This window comes from Vanessa cardui, chromosome 3 (genome assembly GCF_905220365.1).
Source record: "Vanessa cardui chromosome 3, ilVanCard2.1, whole genome shotgun sequence".
NCBI lineage: Eukaryota > Metazoa > Arthropoda > Insecta > Lepidoptera > Nymphalidae > Vanessa > Vanessa cardui.
This window is the reverse complement of record NC_061125.1, coordinates 12,166,516-12,187,631: the sequence shown is the minus strand read 5'-3', so window position 1 is coordinate 12,187,631 and position 21,116 is coordinate 12,166,516. Positions and strand designations below refer to the sequence as shown.

The 21,116-nt window shown below is 30.9% G+C and overlaps 2 protein-coding genes across 2 annotated transcripts; both read right to left on the bottom strand.

The window, feature by feature from the left end:
* Positions 1 to 4,937: 4,937 nt before the first annotated feature.
* Positions 4,938 to 8,068, bottom strand: LOC124543895. Its single transcript, XM_047122215.1, has 5 exons — positions 8,001 to 8,068; positions 6,659 to 6,878; positions 6,344 to 6,477; positions 5,903 to 6,058; positions 4,938 to 5,089 (listed from the first exon to the last, which is right to left on the bottom strand). Exons 1-5 carry the CDS (start codon positions 8,053 to 8,055, stop codon positions 4,938 to 4,940), a joined length of 717 nt encoding a protein of 238 aa, XP_046978171.1. The 5' UTR covers positions 8,056 to 8,068.
* A 7,154-nt stretch (positions 8,069 to 15,222) lies between these two features.
* On the bottom strand, positions 15,223 to 18,203 carry LOC124543684. The gene is made up of 5 exons (XM_047121947.1): positions 18,107 to 18,203; positions 17,474 to 17,693; positions 16,719 to 16,852; positions 16,292 to 16,447; positions 15,223 to 15,446 (listed from the first exon to the last, which is right to left on the bottom strand). Exons 1-5 carry the CDS (start codon positions 18,168 to 18,170, stop codon positions 15,298 to 15,300), a joined length of 723 nt encoding a protein of 240 aa, XP_046977903.1. The 5' UTR covers positions 18,171 to 18,203; the 3' UTR covers positions 15,223 to 15,297.
* Positions 18,204 to 21,116: the final 2,913 nt, after the last annotated feature.

Here is a 21,116-nt window from a genome sequence, read left to right as displayed (position 1 = left end):
AAACTGTACCTTAAAGGTTAAAGGTCGACTAACAGTAGCTGACGCTGACAATCTAATACACCCTATTATTTATTGGCCATACTCATCTAATACACCCTATTATTTATTGGTCATACTCATATGACAAAAATATTTAGGGAAATGACTACATTACAATTTGAAAGCTATTGGAAAATAACAGAAGTTTTACCTTTGCCCTTGTTAGGGGAAGAAATGTATGTAAACCATTTGTTTCTTTTAAAAATATTAAATAATAATTTCTAAAATTCCATATACGTACCTACAATAATAATTCTCTTAACTTAAGCTTGTATATACTGGCGAAATTTAAATAAAACCCTGATGATAATTGACGTTTAGAAAATCGATTCTTCGTCAGTACACAACAACAGTACGTAAAAATCTTCAATGTCCTCTCCGTATAGATCAATAAAATCATCTGCCAGACTAGCTATAAATTCAAAGATTAGCAATGTTTCTTCAAGTATTTATTAGTATATTTTGTGTGATTTAATTAGAAAACAATTATAAACGAATTTTGTTTCTTAAAATTTGTATTTGGAGATATAGAGATATAGAGATCAGGCTCTATATCTCTTGTAACATTGTAACAAACCAATATAATACGAATCAAATCAAATTTGCGATTTGGTCTTGAAAATTACATATCCTTATTACTTTATTGCTTATTTATTTAAAAATATAAATACCTGCTATGAATCTTACATCTCCATTTCCTTCTATGTACATATAAAGAAGCTGTCCCTTAATCGCGTATTGACCGTTCATTAAAATCGGCGGGCAGTTTCCATCGCAATTTAAAGTTCATTCTTTCATTCGCCATTCATGTCTTCATTGAATCTAAAAAGTAATTAAATATATAAAGTTTTCGGTGTATCTTTTTATTTTAAATAATAATTCCAGCAATAGGATTTATTAAGACAAAGTTATAAAAGTATTGGAAAAGTTTTCCGGAAATTAGAGAGAAAAATTATTATATGAAAAAAAAAGAATGATAAAATTATTCTAATTATTAAATGTACATATTTACATATATAGTCCAAGAAATTCTCAAAAAACATTTAGTTTCTCAGAAGAAATGCTTGCTTCAAATTAATTGTTGCGCACAATCCCTATACATACTACGAATTTCCATATCTTAGTATAACTCATACTTCGTATAGAGTTGTATACAACCGCGTGTATATGTTAAGTAACAGTTGGAGCATGTATGCTATATCTTGAACTTCATAGTTTAAACAAATTACTTTTATTAATTATAATAATCTTTAATCTCGATACACTAATGTAGTCCATTAAAATAACAGAAGTAATGACAAATGACCACTTTGTTCTTGAATTCATGTGATGTCATTAATTGAAGTTCTATTTATTTATTATTATAATTCTATTAATTTTTACTATTTTGAATTTCGGCAATTCGTGAAAAAATGCTTTTCACGTGTATTTAAATGCAAAAGTGTTGCATTATAAATATAATAATAGAGTTGCAATATAAGTAATACATAATATAACAGAGAAATAATTGGAAATTCATTTGAAGTATGTAAGTAGTTAAATTTGTTTTATTTTTACTTCTGTCAATGCAAAAGACTAAAGTTAATTTCTCAAAGCAAATAATTCTTATGAAATAAAAACATAAACACGTAGCAATTTAATGATCCGCTATTAAATTGTGACTAAAAATAAAACGCAATGCATAAACATGACTACTTATTTTAAATTCGAGATATTGCTGGTTTTATATCCAAAAATAAACTATTAGTAAATTTATATTTCAGTGTAGATAGTTTTAAAGATCACGGGAGAACCATCGAATATATTTAGTATTGCTGCATTTACAGATGTTTTTATACAAACAAGTTCTTCTTTTTAACATGGGGAAATGAGACTAGGTAAAAATAAATATAATAAAAGGTAAAGTAAAGTAACAGCCTGTAAATTTCCCACTGCTGGGCTAAGGCTCCTTTTGAGGAGAAGGTTTGGAACAAATTCCACCACGCTGTTCCAATGCGGAATGCACATGTGGCAGAATTTCTATAAAATTAGACATATGCAGGTCTTCTCATGATGTTTTCCTTCACCGCCTAGCACGAGATGAATTATAAACGCAATTAAGCACAGTTATATAGTGGTGCTTGCCTGGGTTTGAACTCGAAGTCATGGGTTATAATGCACGCGTTCTAACCACTAGGTCATCTCAGCTCCGGGATATAAATATATAATTTTAATTATACTAAATTAAACAAAACAGATTAGATTTGAGCTTTTAATAATGACAGCTGCTCGTACTGACTCCGCTCTGCTATATTAAATATTCTGGCATAAACGATTTTGTTTCTATTAGTCGTAACTTGTTAGTTTTTTTATTAACACTGAATGATTTTTTTTTAAATCAGTAGTTCTTGAGATTATATATCAACCAAAGAAATAAAATGAATCTTTAGTTTTGTAATAGATTATTACAAAGGAGTCAAGAAGAGGGATATAAATATTTTTGAGAACATTCATTTAAATACCAAATAATATTTAGAACATATAAATAAATAAATATTAGACAACATCACATATATCACTCTAAACCCAATGTAAGTGGCTAAAGCACTTGTGTTATTGAAAATCATAAGGAACGAAGGTACCACAAACACCCAGACCTAAGACGACATAGAAAACTAATAAACCTTGTACATCGAATCGAACCCGGGACCTCAGAGCGGCGTACCCATGAAAACCGGTGTACACACCACTAGACCGCAGAGGTGGTCGAATGAATGAAGAACAAAAAGAAGTTTTTATCACAATTTGTTGGTTATGAAATTATGAACATAAAAAATCGATTTAAGGATATTTAAGAGGAAGATACTAATACTTACTTTATCATAGTAGACTCCATCTATATCTATGGGTTAAGGCTTTCAATCATGGTAGTTGGTTTCGCTAACTATTCAATTGTGTCTGTGATGTTGTATAACCACAAAACAATATTTTGTCCTATAATATATATACGGTAAGAAACTTATCGACAAGTACCCATTACTGGCTAACTAATTGTATTGTCTTATACTCATGAGTTAACATAGAGTTTCATAACTAAAAATATTCAAACATATTTAAGAGAACGACTAAGAAAAGTCATCGATCAATCCAATCAAAATGCTTCAAAATTTATGTACGAACAAAAAAAAAATCTTTGTATCGAAACAATATTCTTTATCCCTCATTTACTTGAAAAATTCCGCTGATTAAGAACTAATGAAATAAAACTGAATAACAATAATATATACGTGATATTGGTTCTCATATAGCTGCGAAAATGTTTCTAATGTGTCGGAACCGAAAACACTTAATTTATACATAAATTTAATCAAGATAAGAATGATTTAATTTAATAATACAATCAAGGTTTTCTACTTACGGTAGTTTTCAAAACTTCTCCTTCAAGGTGCAAGGTCATGTGCTTGTATAAATAAAGAACGAAAATACATGACATGATAATTTATATATATTTGCGTCATGAACATAATTTTAATAATTTCTCTATAATTATAATTTTTGTATAAAATATTAATTCTGCTTTATTTGAACCAAGACCAAGATTCTTGGGTAGGGCCTTCTTTGATTGCCATTCATATATTTTAATAGCCAATGTGTGGCGAAAACTTAATTTAAAATCAATACTCGTACTGTTCATATTCAAAAAATAGCACTACCGCTTGTTTTTATTCACCTAGGTTCACTTGATTCAAATAATAATTTTCGTTATTAAAATCTGTCCAATTAACTATAAGCGTCATCAAATATTAACAAACAGGAGTTCAAATTAAAACATAAATTAAAAATTCTAATGAATTATTAACGCACTTGACTATCGTAGCATTAAGAACAAACGTCATTGGTTTTTATGAAGCTAGTTATAAAATCATGTAAAATAAAATAATATAATCATGTAAACGTCGAATAAATGTAATATAATTTTTCTATGAAAATAATATTCCTACTTTATTTTTATTTTCTTTTCTTCACTTTTGACAGTCTTTACCTATGGATCACTATTCCCCTAAGTTTTATAGCCCAGCCAACTTCTTAGTTTTGCCGTGAGTTCTATCTACGCAAAGAGGTCTAGCAAGATTTTTCTTGGCCCCTTTTGATACACGCTGACGTCATTGGACTTCGTCAGTGATTTCCAGATGGCTACGCTCCGTTGGTTTACGACAATTCCAAGATTGAACCTTAGTTAACTCGTAAAAAGTTATTTGTTATTTGACCAACATATTAATATGTTAGAAATGAGGATTGCTTTGAAAATATGGATAGATTATTTTTTGTAATTATTACATAAATAAGGTCAACGTCCTTAAAAAAAAAGAAGCAATATTATGTTGAGTTATATTGCAGGAATAATAATATCGTTTATAATTTTATAGTAATTATTGAAGGCTAGTTACGAGTATGTTAGTTGTCGTTTGAGCTGCTGATAAGAAAATTTTAAATTTGAACAGGTAATTATTATTTAAACATTGACAAATATCCCGTAGTTAATCGTTTTTATAAAACAGAAGAAAAAAAATGAATTCTTTTTTATACTTTTTTTAAATAAATTTTTGAAGTTGCATTTTTGACAAATTTTGAAAAAAAAACAATAATGGTTAAAATTATTGCAAATAGTCACCCCAATCACCTTCTAACGGGAATACGTCGAGTTACCAATATACCTGTATATTGTACCCGTACTAAAATCTAATGATCCTGAACTAGTATTTTTTTACATTTGTCAGACTAAAGAGTTTATTTAATTTTTATTCTTAGCATTGTAAAGTGATGATTACTTAAACGAGTTTATCCTGTAAGGAAATTAAAATTATATGGCTCTTAAATATTTAGTAAATAATATTCTTTAATTTACTTAACTAATTTATTTAGTTTAAAATAGTATCATCAATCGCAAATGTTGTAAGATATTTGTTCATAACGCCTTTCAACTGGTCCAAAGAAGCTTCCCAGATTGGGTCTTGAAGTAGCAATGTGATTTCCAGCCAATTCTCTTGAGCAAACTTCTTGACGACTGCCGCTGTAATGTAAAAACACGAAATAAAAATATATGAACTGAAAGAATTTTGTCTATGCATGTTTTAAATAAAAGTGTGACGCAAGAGTGATTACACCAGAAAATTACAGTTTCATGCGCTTCCTAGAGTAAGTAATCCGTTTTACTCTACGAGTCATTAAGCATCCTTATACAATACCTGAATTTATTGCTGCTTCAAAGAAGGATATGTCAACCAATAAATAACTTGTATTTCAGTAATCGTATTATCAATTATTGTATCATCTACCTGACTTTGACATATTTATTACCATCTTATACATATTTATACTCTATTCCAAACAAAACAAGAAAAAGCCAAATAAACAGCATTTAACAGTAAATTGTCGCGATATCATTGGTAAAGAGCTTAATTCATCTATGATGTTCATTATTGTTATTAACGGAAAGAAGAGTTATTAACAAATCGCATGAATCGCTGAAATATTAGTTTGTTTATAATTATTCTTTCTTCCATTGGAATAGGCCACGTATACGTCTACCAGGCACTTATTGTATTGGTTCATAATATTAAAATTAACGGAACTTCACTGTGATCTCGGGTACTGTTATAATTCTTTGTGCAATTAAAATTAAATGTCTTAGTATATTTCTAGCTTAAACAAACATTCATAATATCAAAAATACTTTTTGTACTGAAAGTGAAAAGTATAAAGTGTACCAATGGCGAACATAATACCAGCTATTGACAGTTTAGCCACTTATTTTATCTCTATTTACATTCGATGAGGCTGAAATATAGTTTTTAATAACTTATATTACTATATATATACTTACCCAAATCGTTCTTGCCATCGAATAAGTTTCTAAAGTTAAATTTGATTGGAGTAAGCGGCTTGGATTTGAACGTTATTTTTCTAATAAAGAAATGTGTTTGTCCATCACTTCCCTTTACTTTATCCAATTTGATGTCAAAGTCGACGTGGAAACTTGCTGTAATTATATGAAAAATATGTTTAAAGTATTTTTATTAATAGTTTTTAATTAAATTTCACTAAAATTTAGGGACAAATATCAAAAAGGAGAACAGAGTAAAAAATGCTAATGAAAGACGTCAGTCTTTGTGTCTTTGTAAATATTAATAATTCGATTCGATTCGATTTTCGAAGTTTAAGTTATAGGATGTAAATATATCTCTGCTAGTTTACAATAAAATCACATATGCCAAATATGATCCGATATCGGAAAATTTTACTTTTATTAAAACAAAACACTTACCTCCTTCAAATTCGTAATCCCCTTTCCCTTCTATGGGTATTGTGATAAGTTGTCCTTTAATTTCATATAATCCATTCATCATAAGAGAATCACAGTGCACTTCACAGTTTACTTTTGTTAGGTCATCGTTGATTCTAATAAAAATAATCAAGAAATATTTTAAGAATGTAATTAAAACAACAACAACAAAATCAATTTATCAATATCTAAGATACTACGTTCGTTAATGAGCTATGCTCCTAAAATTAGTGGATTTTATTGGGTATAGTAAAAGTTTCGATATTGAATTTTCATAGTTTAAACATGGGTACTTACTTAAAATTTGACATTTTACAGCTTTTAAATCCATATATAGTGCTGTTGAAAAACGTATATTTTAAAGCAGAGAGATCTGCGGCAATAACGGAAACGAATTGTGGGTCAGATTTGTCGATCCCAAGCTCTGGAATTCCATCAAATATTTTCGGTAATGCATCATTCACTGTGTTCTCTATGCAAGTAAAGTCGTTCTTTTTGCACGGGGAAAAAAGACTGCCTGAAAAATAGTAACATGGAGGTCTTATAGTGTTTTACAATTTAGTTTATATCTTCAAACAAAATATACTAAAAATCGTAATAGAAAGTACACGTCATTATTTATTAGACGAAATTTGAAATACAGCGCCTAAAATTCCTTCACTCAGGCCGTCCTATACGAATGCCCTGCGTAGTAAGCTAGTCTCGATTGGACTTCCGTTTACCTCCTATTGGTCTGAATAATTCAGAAAAAATATTTTACTATACATACACATGTTTTGTCACGCATATTGCATATCATGCAATATGCATGTTTCATGGAAAACTTTCGCTGCAAAAGCTAGGGTTTAAGATAACAGACATTTCTTGATGAATATAATATTCATGTCGAGTAAGTGGTTTCATAGATTATAATGCTTTAATAAGATGGATGTCACTGAAAAGACTCATAAATCCTAAATGACTAATCCTGACTTCCGATAGTCTTATTCTATCCTTTCCCTGATTTGTGCTTTATGCTTGAATGCGGTGTTAGCGCATTGACTGCTTCTTTCGCAGACCCATAGAGGAATCGTAATTTGGATGATAAATATTGTAATTTTAATCTAAAATGGAATTATTTTTTTATAATATATCAAAGAGGAGGACACGAGTGACAATGGATACAAATTTATTTAATGGAGTTTAGACAAATAAACAAATTTGGGGCTCCATCCAACAAAACTCATTTTTCTCAAAAAAAAAATGGTCATCTTAAAAAGCATATTAAACAATAAATAAAAATCTTTTTACAACCGATTCATATTGGATTAGCCGTGCCACAGATTAAAAAAAATATATAGAATTGACCTTGAAATTAAAATCTGCTGTTATATGCGTACCGAAATTCAGATCGATTGAAGTTTGTGGCGTATAAATAAATTGAACAAATTATTTTTAAAAAAATACTCTGTTGATAATGGATGGAATTATCCAGGAGGAATAATTATATCTTATAATTACCCCTTAAAAAAATTGCAATAAATACACAAGTCATCGTCAAAAGCTCAAACAATTTGAGGTATATAAAAATAAACTCACATCATAGATAAAAAAAATTAAAATAAGGTAAACAGTTACTATTAATAATTTTGAAACTTACTTGAGAATGCTTCACCGGAAAAACAAATAAAAGTTATTAACAATGAGAGATACATATTGTATGTTCGTCTTCTTCGGATGCGAAATTATTCTATTGTAATTAAACGCAACGAGCGTAATTTATAAGTACTTTACATGTACATGTACAATTTTGGGTGGGGTTTGGGGAGGTGACTAATAAAAAATTAAAAAAAATACCTGTGTGCATGTAATTACGTCAAATGAAATTGTTGGTGTAGCAAAGATGATAAAACACGGCTCCGTGTAAATATGCATTTTTTTGTATTACAGAATTGTTTTTTATTTATTTATTTTTAATACAGTGAATATTTGTGAAATATTTAGAATCTGAATGATATATATAGAATCCTTCATAGATTTCTATTTGATAATGGTATATTAAGAATAAAATTCTTATTCATATTTTTGGTATATATTTATGTATATTTATATATTTATAATTAAGGATATATATATAATAAAGATGGTTACAGTTATTTGCGTTTTACCATCAGGAACTAAAATTAATTATTCCAAAAACAGAAGTTTTCAGGGCTATGCATATTGTAAAGTAAAGTAAAGTAAAGTAAAGTAAAGTAAAGTAACAGCCAGTAAATTTCCCACTGCTGGGCTAAGCCCTCCTCTCCCATTAAGGAGAAGGTTTGTAACATATTTCACCACGCTGTTCGAATGCGGGTTGGTGGAATGCACATGTGGCAGAATTTCGATGAAATTAGACATATGCAGGTTTCCTCACGAATATATATATAGTGGTGCTTGCCTGGGTTTGAACCCGCAATCATCGGTTAAGATGCACGCGTTCTAACCACTTGGCTATCTCAGCTCTTGGATATTGTATTTTTGTTATTTGTGATAAATTAAAAATAAGTTGAATTTATACTACATTATATTATATACTACATTCAAAATCCATATGTATATATATAAAGAAAATCAGCTGCTATTTATGGAATGGACAAAAAAGAGGGGGTTGAGGTTAGTACGCGTGCAATGTGCATCCTTACGATTTATTGCGGCTTCAAAGTAATAATTAGGTACCGCTGAATTTACATATGCTTGTTTGTGTTTATTATTACGCTCGAGTTTGGCGTGAATTCAGAGTGAAAAAAAATCTGTGCTGTATTATCTCCACAGTTCCTTCCATTCACCATTCCATTCCACCATCTTCAATGCATAGCGGCTTATTCGAATCAATCGATGACCAAGCCCTTTCAAATTTGCTTGATCCTTTGACAAGAAGTTGAATACTCTACATCTACTCCAGGTTGCTCAATTTTATCGAACATCATGTCAAAATTCGAAGTTTCATCCAATCCTAGATGTTCGAAATGGGTTCGGTTTTTAAAGCATACTACTCTTTGGAACTATCTTTTGTTAGTTTTTTCCGAACCTATACGACGTGGGACTTTACGAGAGCATGCACATTCGTAAAGACCGGCAACGCACCTGCTACCCTGGTATTGCGGATATCCATGGGTAGTGGTACTCTCTTTTCATTAGATGAGTTACCTGAAATTCAATGAAATTATACAACAATTAAAACATATTTTATATAAAAATCAATTAGGCATTAATTTGACTTAAAAAACTCGTTACATATTTTTGATTACTAGGATTACTTTATTCATTGGAGTCTCTTTTCTAATAAAACAGCAAATGTGTTATAATTAATAAATTATGTGTTTTTCAATTTAGCGGAACCATATAAAAAACACAAGTGATTATATTAATTGAAACATAGTCGAATTGAAGATAGGAAGTTATTATATTATGCATGTATTCATCCAAACAGACAACAGTAACATAAAAATATGTTTACTTGTAAAACAATAGTATATGAATAATTTTATTCATAAAAAACATGCAAAAATATATATTTCTTAGGAAGACCTTAGATGATAAGATCAAACTTATGATAAGCGGTCACCTTCACCTTGTACAAATTGAAACTACATATGTCTATTTATGAAACCATCAATAACACAAACCTCGAGATCTATGGACCTATCCCTCATACTCGTGTTTAAAATGGCTCACTTATATCCCTCCGTGGTCGAATAGTGTGTACACCGGTTTTCATGGGTACGTCACTCTGAGGTCCCGGGTTCGATTCCCGGCCGAGTCGATGTCGAAAGTTCATTAATTTTCTATGTTGTCTTGGGTCTGGGTTTGGTGGTACCTTCGTTACTTCTCATTTACCATACCACAAGTGCTTTAGTTACTTACATTGGGGATTAGAATAATGTATGTGATGTTGTCCAATATTTATATTATTATATCCGTGCGAAGCCGGGTCGGGTCGCTAGTAAAATAATAATACTTTAAATTGTACAATTTAAAAAGACTAAGCTATTGTTTTAAATAAGCCTTCGTAAAATATAAGAGAAGCCTCACACCGAACCTAGTCTCATAACATATTAAAGATACTCCACGTCATATCACAAAGATTTGTATATGTTTTTATGGAAAGTACGTCATAAACGTTTTTTATAAACTACATAAATGATCATGTTACCTATACTTCACTTAATTATGGCATTTTTTTGTAAGCAACACTTGTAATATATTATCATGGAGATGGAAAGCGCTCATGCGTAAACAGGTTGACCGGGGGCAGTCAGAGCGTTTTTCATACGTGTTTAATACAGTTGGTGTATGTACTTGGTGGCAAGGCTTTGTGCAAGTCCGTCTGGGTAGGTACCATCATGTATTCTACTGCCAAGCAATGATTTGTACTGTTGCTTTTCGGTTTGAGTGAGTGACTTAGTGTATCGGGACAAGGGACATAATACTTAGTTCAAAAGGTTGGTACGTTTTAGGTGGTGTGGGTGGTACTTCACCATCATCATCCTCCTGCCCTTATCCAAATTTTATTTGGGATCGACGCATCATGTCTTCTCCTTCCACACTCCTTTGTCAGACATCATCTCACAAGTAACATTCTTTCTAAGCATATCGTCTTTCACACAATCCATCCATCGTTTCTTTGGTCGTCCTCTACCTCTTTATCCATCCACATCCATGCTCAAGGCCTTCCTCACAATATGTTCCTCATTCTTCTGCATTACATGCCCATGCCATGATAGCTGCCTTTCACATAACTTCTCGGCTATCGGCTCGGCTGTCACTTCCAACTTCCTCTTATGTACTCATTCCTTACTCTATCCATTCGCGTAACACCACACATTCCTCTCAGCATTCTCATCTCTGTAACATGCAATTGTCTTTCAGTCATCCCCTTTGTAGCCCAACACTCTGATCCTACCACAGACTAATTAATCACGAACTCTCAGAAACCATAATACCTAGAAACTTGAAATTATAAGCATGTGTTTTATAAATTTCGCACGAATAAAGCCGCAGGTTTAGCTGGTAAATATATAGACAAATCAAATTGTTCTATTTTCGATTACATAATTTACCTCAATTATTTTTAAAGGTTTTTTCAGACTATTCTGTTCAAATGCATTCGGATGTAAGTACATAATATAAGTGATATATTAAAGAGGGTCATATTGAAGACTTTAAATTGTTAAACTTGAACGAAGTCAGTCAATATACCTGATAATTATTATTACCTAACCATGCAGCTGATGTAATTAAAATCTTTGTAGTGGTAGATCAGTTCCGCACTAAATTACACATTTTGCTATTTTCCTCAATATAATTTCTAATTCGAAGCACTCTATTGAAGCGCATTCTATATTACATTGTAGCTCTTGTTAGGATTGCCTTCACTCAATATTTCACATTCTAATGAGAAATAAGAAGAGATCTTTGGTTCTGGGTGACTTTAATATTTGTATGATTAATTTGGAATATAAGTTATTTAATGGTCTTAATAACAGTAGGTATGCAATTTCCGATTCAATTCTTTCAATGCTTAAATCATTGATATCTGTGTATTGCCAATGACAGTAATAGACACTCGTTATAGACGTACTGCATTATAAACACAGGTTTTAAAGTTAACGGCTAGCTATTGATGCAATTTTTTTTAATACTCAAGTATTGATGTGCTAATTAAAATCTTAGCAGTTGTGTGGATAGGCACGATATTCTTAAAGAGATATATGAGTTCCTTTGGCGTACCCCGAAAGTCTTAAATCTTTCCATTATTGTTTAATATGTTTATATATCACTTTGATAACTCATCTGTTTCGTTTGATTCTGACGCCTTAAAATAATTTGGAATTATTAACGTATTTTACGATTTGTTGTTTAACGCAACTTAAAAATAAATAAATTCATTTTAAATAAATGATCATCTTTGCAATTTACTATAATTGTTTATAATTAAAATAAATATTGTTCTGTTGGGATACACAATATAGTATTTCTATTGATACAAAGTTTAAATTTTTACAAGAAGTGTCAAATTAAAATGCCTAAATATAAACAAGGCAATGTTCAATATTCTTTCTGTTTAAAAGTTGAATATAATACCTTAATGACAAACCCTTTCTATTAGGGAAAATGTAATTAAAATGTTCACAAGCAGTATTATCCTATTTCACGTTCATAATATATTTATTGTGACTTAAACAAAATTTTTGATGATTTATTTTTGTTCAAAACAATCGAATGTTAAATTTGATGATAAATTAAATAATAATATCTGTTAATGTAATGGAATAAATCTTTATCTACTTTTTATATTTTTTTGACTAATATTAAAGCGCCAGTGGAATCGGTGTACTACACGCTGACTGTTGGTGGAGATCTCTCTCCGAGGGTCATCAATGTTGCTCGGTAGCGCGGCATGCTGGTGGAAATGTGTTCCTTCTATAAAAATGTTATGCCTGAGGCAGCTGCAGATCCTATCCGTCGAAGAAGACCGTGGAGGATGAAAAAGCGCTACGCGCTTCTTCTCTCCCTGCCTTTGATATCCCCGCAGACTAATAGGGTTCTAAGTACCCCGGGAATACCCCCTAGACATCGGAGGCTGGTCGTCAGGGTATCACGGTAAGATGCGAAAGCGATACCATGATGCTCGCCAATGAGTGTGCCACTGTTTTTTTGTGGTTATTCCGGCGTATTAGTGTCCTGGGCACTGATGATTCCCACCTAATCTAACCCTCCCCCTGATTCACCTGGGAAAACGTTTAATGCGTTGTTACAAACAAAACAGGTTTACTCAACCTTACTTAGCATATTTGCTAGGGTTATTCTTAATGGATAAGACAAACGTTAATCGTAATATTTATTTTCTTTTTGCATCAAATAACATAGCAATACCCAAATATATAGATCAAAATACATACCGATGAATACCAGATTGCTTGATAAATCTAAATTGTTTTTTTGTTTGAAACAGGTTATTTTAGTTACTTTATAAATAGATGAAATAAACTTGTAACATCAATTTTATTCACCTCTAATTGATGCTTTTATTGTTGCTTTCATAAAATCCCACAGAAAATTATACATTTTAAAAAACGACTACCGACTAAAACCTTTTTACTATACAATATTATCTAGATGCTAAAAAGCGTGAACAGGTAGTTAAAAACTTTAATAAGACGATTGACGTCATTACTTATCTAATATTGTCTATAATATATATTTTTAAGTACTATTTACTGCGTACTTTGACTTTGCTCATATTTATCAAACTCTTTTTTGCTTTAGTTGTATCTGCTTTTTTAGCTATTTTAATTTGGAATTTTTCGGTAATATTTCATAATAAGACAAATAGTTTATTTGCATAAATACTTTTGCTCTTTTACAAAATAACGTAAGTACGTCATTTTACACCAAATATTGTTTCTTATTGGGTTATATTAGACCACAAAAGAGGTTTACGATAATTAATAATTCATTCATAAAGAAACCTACGATTCAATAGACTTACTTGGTGTGAGGGCTTTGTGCAAGCCCGCTTGGGTAGGTACCATCCACTCATCAGATATTATACCGCTAAACAACAGTACGCTGTATTTTTGTGTTCCGGTTTGAAGGGTGAGTGAGCCAGTGTAACTACAGGCACGAGGGACAAAGCATCTTAGTTCCCAAGGTTGGTGGCACATTGGCGATGTAAGGAATAGTTAATATTTCTTACAGGGTCATTGTCTATGGGTAATGGTGACCACTTTTTTGAGAATAATCACTTTTAATCCTTTAAGGGATAGAGAGTGGAAGTTTAATATTATATTTGTCTGATTATATATACATATAAATAACAAAAACAACAGTCTGTAAAATTCCCACTGTTGGGCTAAGGCCTCATCTCCCCTTGAGGAGAAGGTTTGAAACATATTCCACCACGCTCTTCTAATACGGGTTGGTGAAATACACTTGTGGTAGAATTTCTATTCATTGTTTTCCTTCACCGCCGAGCATGAGATAAATTAAAATACAAATTAAGCACATGAATATTCAGCGGTGATTGCCTGGCATTGAACCCACAATCATAGGTTCAAATGCACGCGTTATATCCACTGGACCATCTCAGCTCGTGTATGTAGATGGACAAATAATTACTCTGTCTTCTAGCCAGATCAGTGCGAACCCTTAGAAGCACAATTACATTCCTCACTACTCGCCTATATTTAATCAGTACTTCTTACTTCAATCTATATTAATATTATAAATGGGAAAGTAACTCTGTCTTTCTGTCGGGTGAGTACTAGCTGTTACATATCAAAATAAATTATCAAAAAGCTTAAATATAATTTGAATTAGTTGCTTTAAGAATTGGACATTGAATAAACGCATGTGAAAAATGATTGTGGCGTGCGTGTGTAGAGAAATAAAAGGTACAAGTGAATAGATCGCTTGGTTCCAAACTGATTGTATTCACAATTTTATTTCTCATTCCTTATGCAATATTATGAAGTAAAACCTTCTATCCTTTTTATAGAAAGTAGAGGGTTATAAAATTAGACATAAAAATACTTTCTCATATATTTTTTTAATTACTTCAATGTAGACGGTGATCCTAACTTTGGTGCCTAATAACATTAAAATATTTGTGATTGATAGATTGTGCGTTGTTTGTGATTGTGCGTTTTGAATCAATGATAAGTTAAAGCTTGGCAAATGTAAGAGACGTTTGTCATAATTGGAACGTATTATGACGGAATTTATCTTATATATCTTGTTTCGTAATAAGACAATTAAAATATAAGTAAGATTAAACATCGGTGACTGAGATATCATATCAACAAAAAACAAAATACTATAATAACAAAAAACAGCTATTGTTGTCCAATTATTATATTGTTTATTAAACCATAAATAGATAATAAAATCACAATATTATTGACTTCATTTAATTAAAGCATAACATCTTCAAAGGCAACATGCTTAAGGTAAGTATTGAAAGTTTTAGTCATTATTCCCATGGAAGCTGACCAAATTGGATATTGGACGAGCTCGGCGACTGTTTGCCAATTTTGTTTAACAAAGTTTTTCAAGTTGTCCGCTGTAATAAGAAAATACAAATATTAACAAATTATAAGGATAGAAGTTCCATATAAAAATTACTTGACGAAAAATGGGTGTCAATTTTCAACCGACTTCAATACGGAGGAGGTTAGCATGTTGTAGATATATTGTAGGTTTTCTTGGCTGACACCGACTCCAAATTAAATTGACTTTTAAGTAGTATAATAATTTTCATTTCATTTCACTTAGGAGAAGTCTAAGAAATATTTTGAATACATAATTATTTCTTTAATTTTTAGTACGTATTATTTCGTTTTGAAATAGTGTTTTGTTTGAAGTCGGCTTTTCTTTTTATTAATTTCGATACTGATTAAAAATCCCAGGTCAGGTCGATAGAATGTTCTCGAATTTTTTTACGTCAATAAATTATTCGTTGCAGTCCGAAGTTAAGACGTTGACAGCGGACTCCCATGACATCCAATCGTAACGGATTATAATTACCCGCCTGATTTTAAATGGTTACCGTTTCCAATAATTTAGATTGCTGTTTTTCTATACTTTTTTTTCATATTAAACGTAGGTACAAGATACTTATGACAGCGCGAATCATACTACCTAATTTTAGGTAGTATGATTCGCGCTGTCATAGTAATATAAATATTTATTTCTAAACAAAAAAATTACAACTGCAACATAAATGCACGGATCCAAACTTTTTTACTAAGTTACTACAAACAAAAATAAGTAATTTTGAGAAAGAACACCTGTGACGAGGCAAAGACTCTCCCAAGTATCGTACAGGCGTAATATCCTTTCCTTAAAGTCATTCAAAGTTACATCGAACACATCAATATAGTCTTTACTTATTTATTAATTACTTACCTTTATCTTTTTGACCGTTGTACAAATTTTTAAAGTCGTATGTAGCAGAAACCAACGGTTTGGCGATGATATTTATCTTTTTAATAAACAAATGAGTTTTTCCATCGCTTTCTTGTTTTTTTTCCAACTTCACATTAAACTTTAGTAAATATTCGCCTGAAAGAAATATAATATGTATGTAATACACTATGAATGATACCTAATTAGGTTCTTGATAGTAATTTGGTGGTCATAGGTCCAACTTTGGTGAAACATAAGCTCTGACTCACGAGACTGACTCAAATAAATTAGAGGACAAAAGGAGTACGAAGCAGGCATTATAATATTGATCATGATAAAATGTCTTAATATGACTAATGTATCCACGCTTTAAGACATTTACTCTTCAATAAAATGCCATTAAAATTATAACGTATCAGGTATTTACGTGAAACAAATGTGAAATCTCCATGGCCTTCTACAGGCAATGAGATAAGTTCTCCTGTCAGATCGTAATGACCGGCCATCATTAGTTCCGGGCAGTTCATGTCACACTGTACATTCGTGAAGTCATCGTTGAATCTAAAAATATATTAAATCATAAATATTTGGCTTGCTCTATTTTGAAAACATTATAATTTAATTTGTAATAATAATTTAATATGATTAGATTTTGAATGACTCAGCAAAGTAAAAATGCGATGCTTGTTTCACAGTATTATTATTCGAGATTATAATATGAAGCTTGTCAAAGCTTCCTAAAATAAAGGTAGCCTCTATATATTTTAGTTAATTATTTTCATCATAATTAAATTAAATACATATTACAATAATCATCATCATCATCATCAGCCCGTTTTTGTCCACTGCTGGATATGCAAGTGCACGCCACTGTTTTACAATAATGATTAATCTTTATTGTACACCACAATTTCATATTAGGTATTCTTTAGGGCAAGGAAAAACAAATTTTGTGCTCAATCATAAGGCAAGACCAGAGTAACAATAAAATTAATATAAATGTGTTGATTTTTTTTGTTTCTTTATTACCCATTAACTGTCGTGTAATATGTTGTGCAATAAAGTATTTTAAAAACATATAAAAATAAATATAAAATTCAAATGTATACAAGTGTATATGTATAAATATTTAATTGGAAAATAATTTTGTCCAAAAATAAAGGCAAAATATTAAAGACTTACTTCAAATTTGACATAACGCAGGTTTTAAATCCAGTTATAGAACTATTGTACAGCCTGTACCTCAGAGGTGACAGGTCTCCATCAACAAACGGAATGAATTGAGGATCAGAGGTCTCAACTCCAAGTTCTGGTATTCCATCCAAAATTTTCAGAAACGCAACATTTAAAGATTTCTCTATACATGGTATATCAGTCTTCGAACATGGTGTTATTAAACTATCTAAAAAAAGAAACAAAAGATGAGCGGGTTTTTACAAAAGGGCACTTCACTTCACTTTGTAAAACGTTTTTTGAATATGAATATTTTTTATTTTTTTCTTAAATATTTACGTTTCACATTTATACTGTAACTTTTTTATAGATGAGAATAAAAAAAGTTAAAATGATGTTTTTTTTTATGATTTACATAGATGGACGATTAAATGGGCCTCGTGGACGGTGATGACCACCTATCTGGACTATTTGTTCGTTCGCTTAACTCTGTATAAGAAAAAAAAAGAACAACAACGCTGCGCAAATTTTAGATAGATAATTTGTTATGAAAAGTTACACTCAACGCTGCACTGATTATAAGTGATAACTCCAATAATAATTAAAAATAAGAGAAAAAAACTTTTAAAGTGTCAAACTTACCTGATAAAACACCACTGGCGAAGAAAAAAGTCAAAAACAATTGGAGATACATGGCGCCTGTCATGTAGGATGGACTCTAAAATTTGTTCTGCATCAAATAAACGGAACACGCATAATATATAGCATACAGTTTATAAGTAAAATTAATTCACGTCATGATAAGAGCGATAAAAAAAACAGCTAAATTTATAGTATGATTTTTTTTAAAACATCCTGCGATTTTAAATTATACCTTCCTGATATACACATATTTTCCTTATATTTTTCAAATGTTAATTTTTTTAATTAGAAAAAAATAAATAAATTTGATTCCATGTTATTTACACCTACAAAGATGTATCACCTCGAATGTTACCATACTAATAATTTTAGTACCACTTATTATTTGTCCAACTTAGTACAAAGAATAAGTAGTATTATTTTGTAACCTCTTGTGTTTTTACGTTAAGTGTGACGTTGCAGGGTTATTTTTTTTTTCTTTATATTATTTTTAAATCATATCGTTACAAAAATATTTAATCTTAAAGGTATTTTTGTTTTTACCTAATTCCAAAAAAACCATCAAAGTAAATAAATAACATTGTAATTGAACTGTTATTATACATAATTAATTTATCTTGAAGGTCTATATATCTATATTCGAGTCGAGATGGCCCAGTGGTTAGAACGCGTGCATCTTAACCGATGATTGCGGGTTCAAACCCAGACAGGCACCGCTGATTCATGTGCTTAATTTGTCTTTATAATTCATCTCGTGCTCAGCGGTGAAGGAAAGCATCGTGAGGAAACCTGCATGTGACAAATTTCATAAAAATTCTGCCACATGTGTATTCCACCAACCCGCATTGGAACAGCGTGGTGGAATATGTTCCAAACCTTCTCCTCAAACGGAGAGGAGGCCTTTAGCCCAGCAGTGGGAATTTACAGGCTGTTGTTGTTGTTGTTGTATATATCTATATATAATCTACTATCGACTCCGTAGAATCTTTACCGAATAGAACCGCCACAAGAAAAGTTGCAAGTTGCTTCTATAACTAAATAAAAATTGAGAATTTTACACTTTATCTCATTTTACAGTTTCTATCTTATTACAAATTTTAATTGCGAACGTGTTATATTAGTAACAAAAAAAAGTACATTTATCATAATAATAAATTATAATTATACACTAATTTATACTTCCTCTTAGTGCTAGTGCTTTTTATGAGCCCGTCTGGATAGGTCGTACCCAGTCATCATACTATATTCTACAAGCAGGCAGCAATACTTTTAATTGTTGATTTCCGCTTTGAACGGTGAACCAGGTAAATGTACGGCCAAGGAACATATTTTGCGCTCATATTTCATACAAAAAGGTACCTTTATTATGTATATTATATTCCACACGTTATAATCATTTTACTATATTCAACATAAATATTATTGAATTAAAACTAGTATTGAAAGCTATATTTTCTTACGCCCAAGAATTAGGTCTTCTCGGGCGTACATACCATTTTTTCATTAGCCACATGTTCCAATATTTATCCATTATTTGTATCACAAATATTTTGTTTTTTTTTTCATTCACCTAAATATATATAATTAATAAAATGTTGTAAATATCTTTTACGTAAAAAGATAAGCCATTTTTGGCCAGGATAGCTAGTGTAATGGGCGAGCATGCTCGTGAAAGTAGATTCTCTCTCTAAATCGAAGTAATTGGTAGCTAAGCTGTCGCGTTTCGTCGGGTGTCTGAGAGTCCCGGAGCTCGCCCTATTCTGAAACATGAATAGCTGTGCAGAATTTAGTATTATTAACCAAGAAGAATCACTAGCAATAGTAGAAGAATACGTCTCTGAGTAGCCAATCTCAGCACGTCTGTGGAGTATCATAAACCTTCGCAGTTGGAGTTTCTGCTGTCTTTTTACAGGATGACTTCTAGGTTTCTTAGGTCCCACTTCGTTAGTTGCCGCTGAGTGTGGGCAGGTCAGTGAATCGGGATACGACAAGGTCTTATTTTGGACCTTACCTTTGGAGATAGTTTTGTTTCTCGGTTGTATTTCTGTCTCTCTTAGAGAATTTCTAATAACCTTTTTTTTACCTCTGCAAAGGGACGGTGGCCCATACTGCGAAGGAGAAAATTGTTCTTTTAGCTTTAAATAAATCACAGAATACTCGATTTTCCATACATTATGTATTATATAGCAGCATTATTTCTGAATTGGTTCAGGAGCGCTAGTTTTAGTGACACAATAAAGTTTAGTGGAAGATATCTTTAAATATAAGGATGGCAGCATCGAACGAGACGCCGTTGTTTTTTATTTAATAAGAAGTAAAAGATTACAAAATTTTTCTCAATCAGGAATCCGACCTACTTCTAAGCACCTGGGGACATATTGACTTGAAAGCTATCTAAACTTGCTATTGGACTTACTCTTTTAAAGATATATTAGGGCGTTCTCTTTAACTCTTTATATTTCAATAATGCTGTTTAGTTGATAATTTTTTAATTTTATTTTTCTTCAATATTCGTTTGTTATCAATGAATAAAGAAACTACAACTGGCAACATAATTATGGCCAAAGATTGATAGATTGAAGGAATGATAAAAATAGTGTTTTAAAATCTCATGAATGTATTTCAATTTTAGACCTCATGAAATGTTACTTTTTCCTTTATATATTTTTGTTTAGCTTACCAACATAGGATCAGTGTTTTTAATTTACAAATGATTGTTATAAAATATTGTCTGCCCCTTGCATCATTTTGAAACCTTTATTATATTCAAAATTATATAACCGCAAATTGCCGAGGCTTTCATAATTTATTAAATATTAGATACAGACTTGATGGTGTACATAGAAAATATATATATAAATTTATGAAAGTTTTTCTTGGAATTTAGATTCTAAAAATTTATTTACAAATTACATTTTTAAATTAGATTTTTTTGATAGGTATATAATAAAGGTTCCGTCACAATTCGTTGATTATAAAATTATTTACATAAAATAATGATTATTTCTTT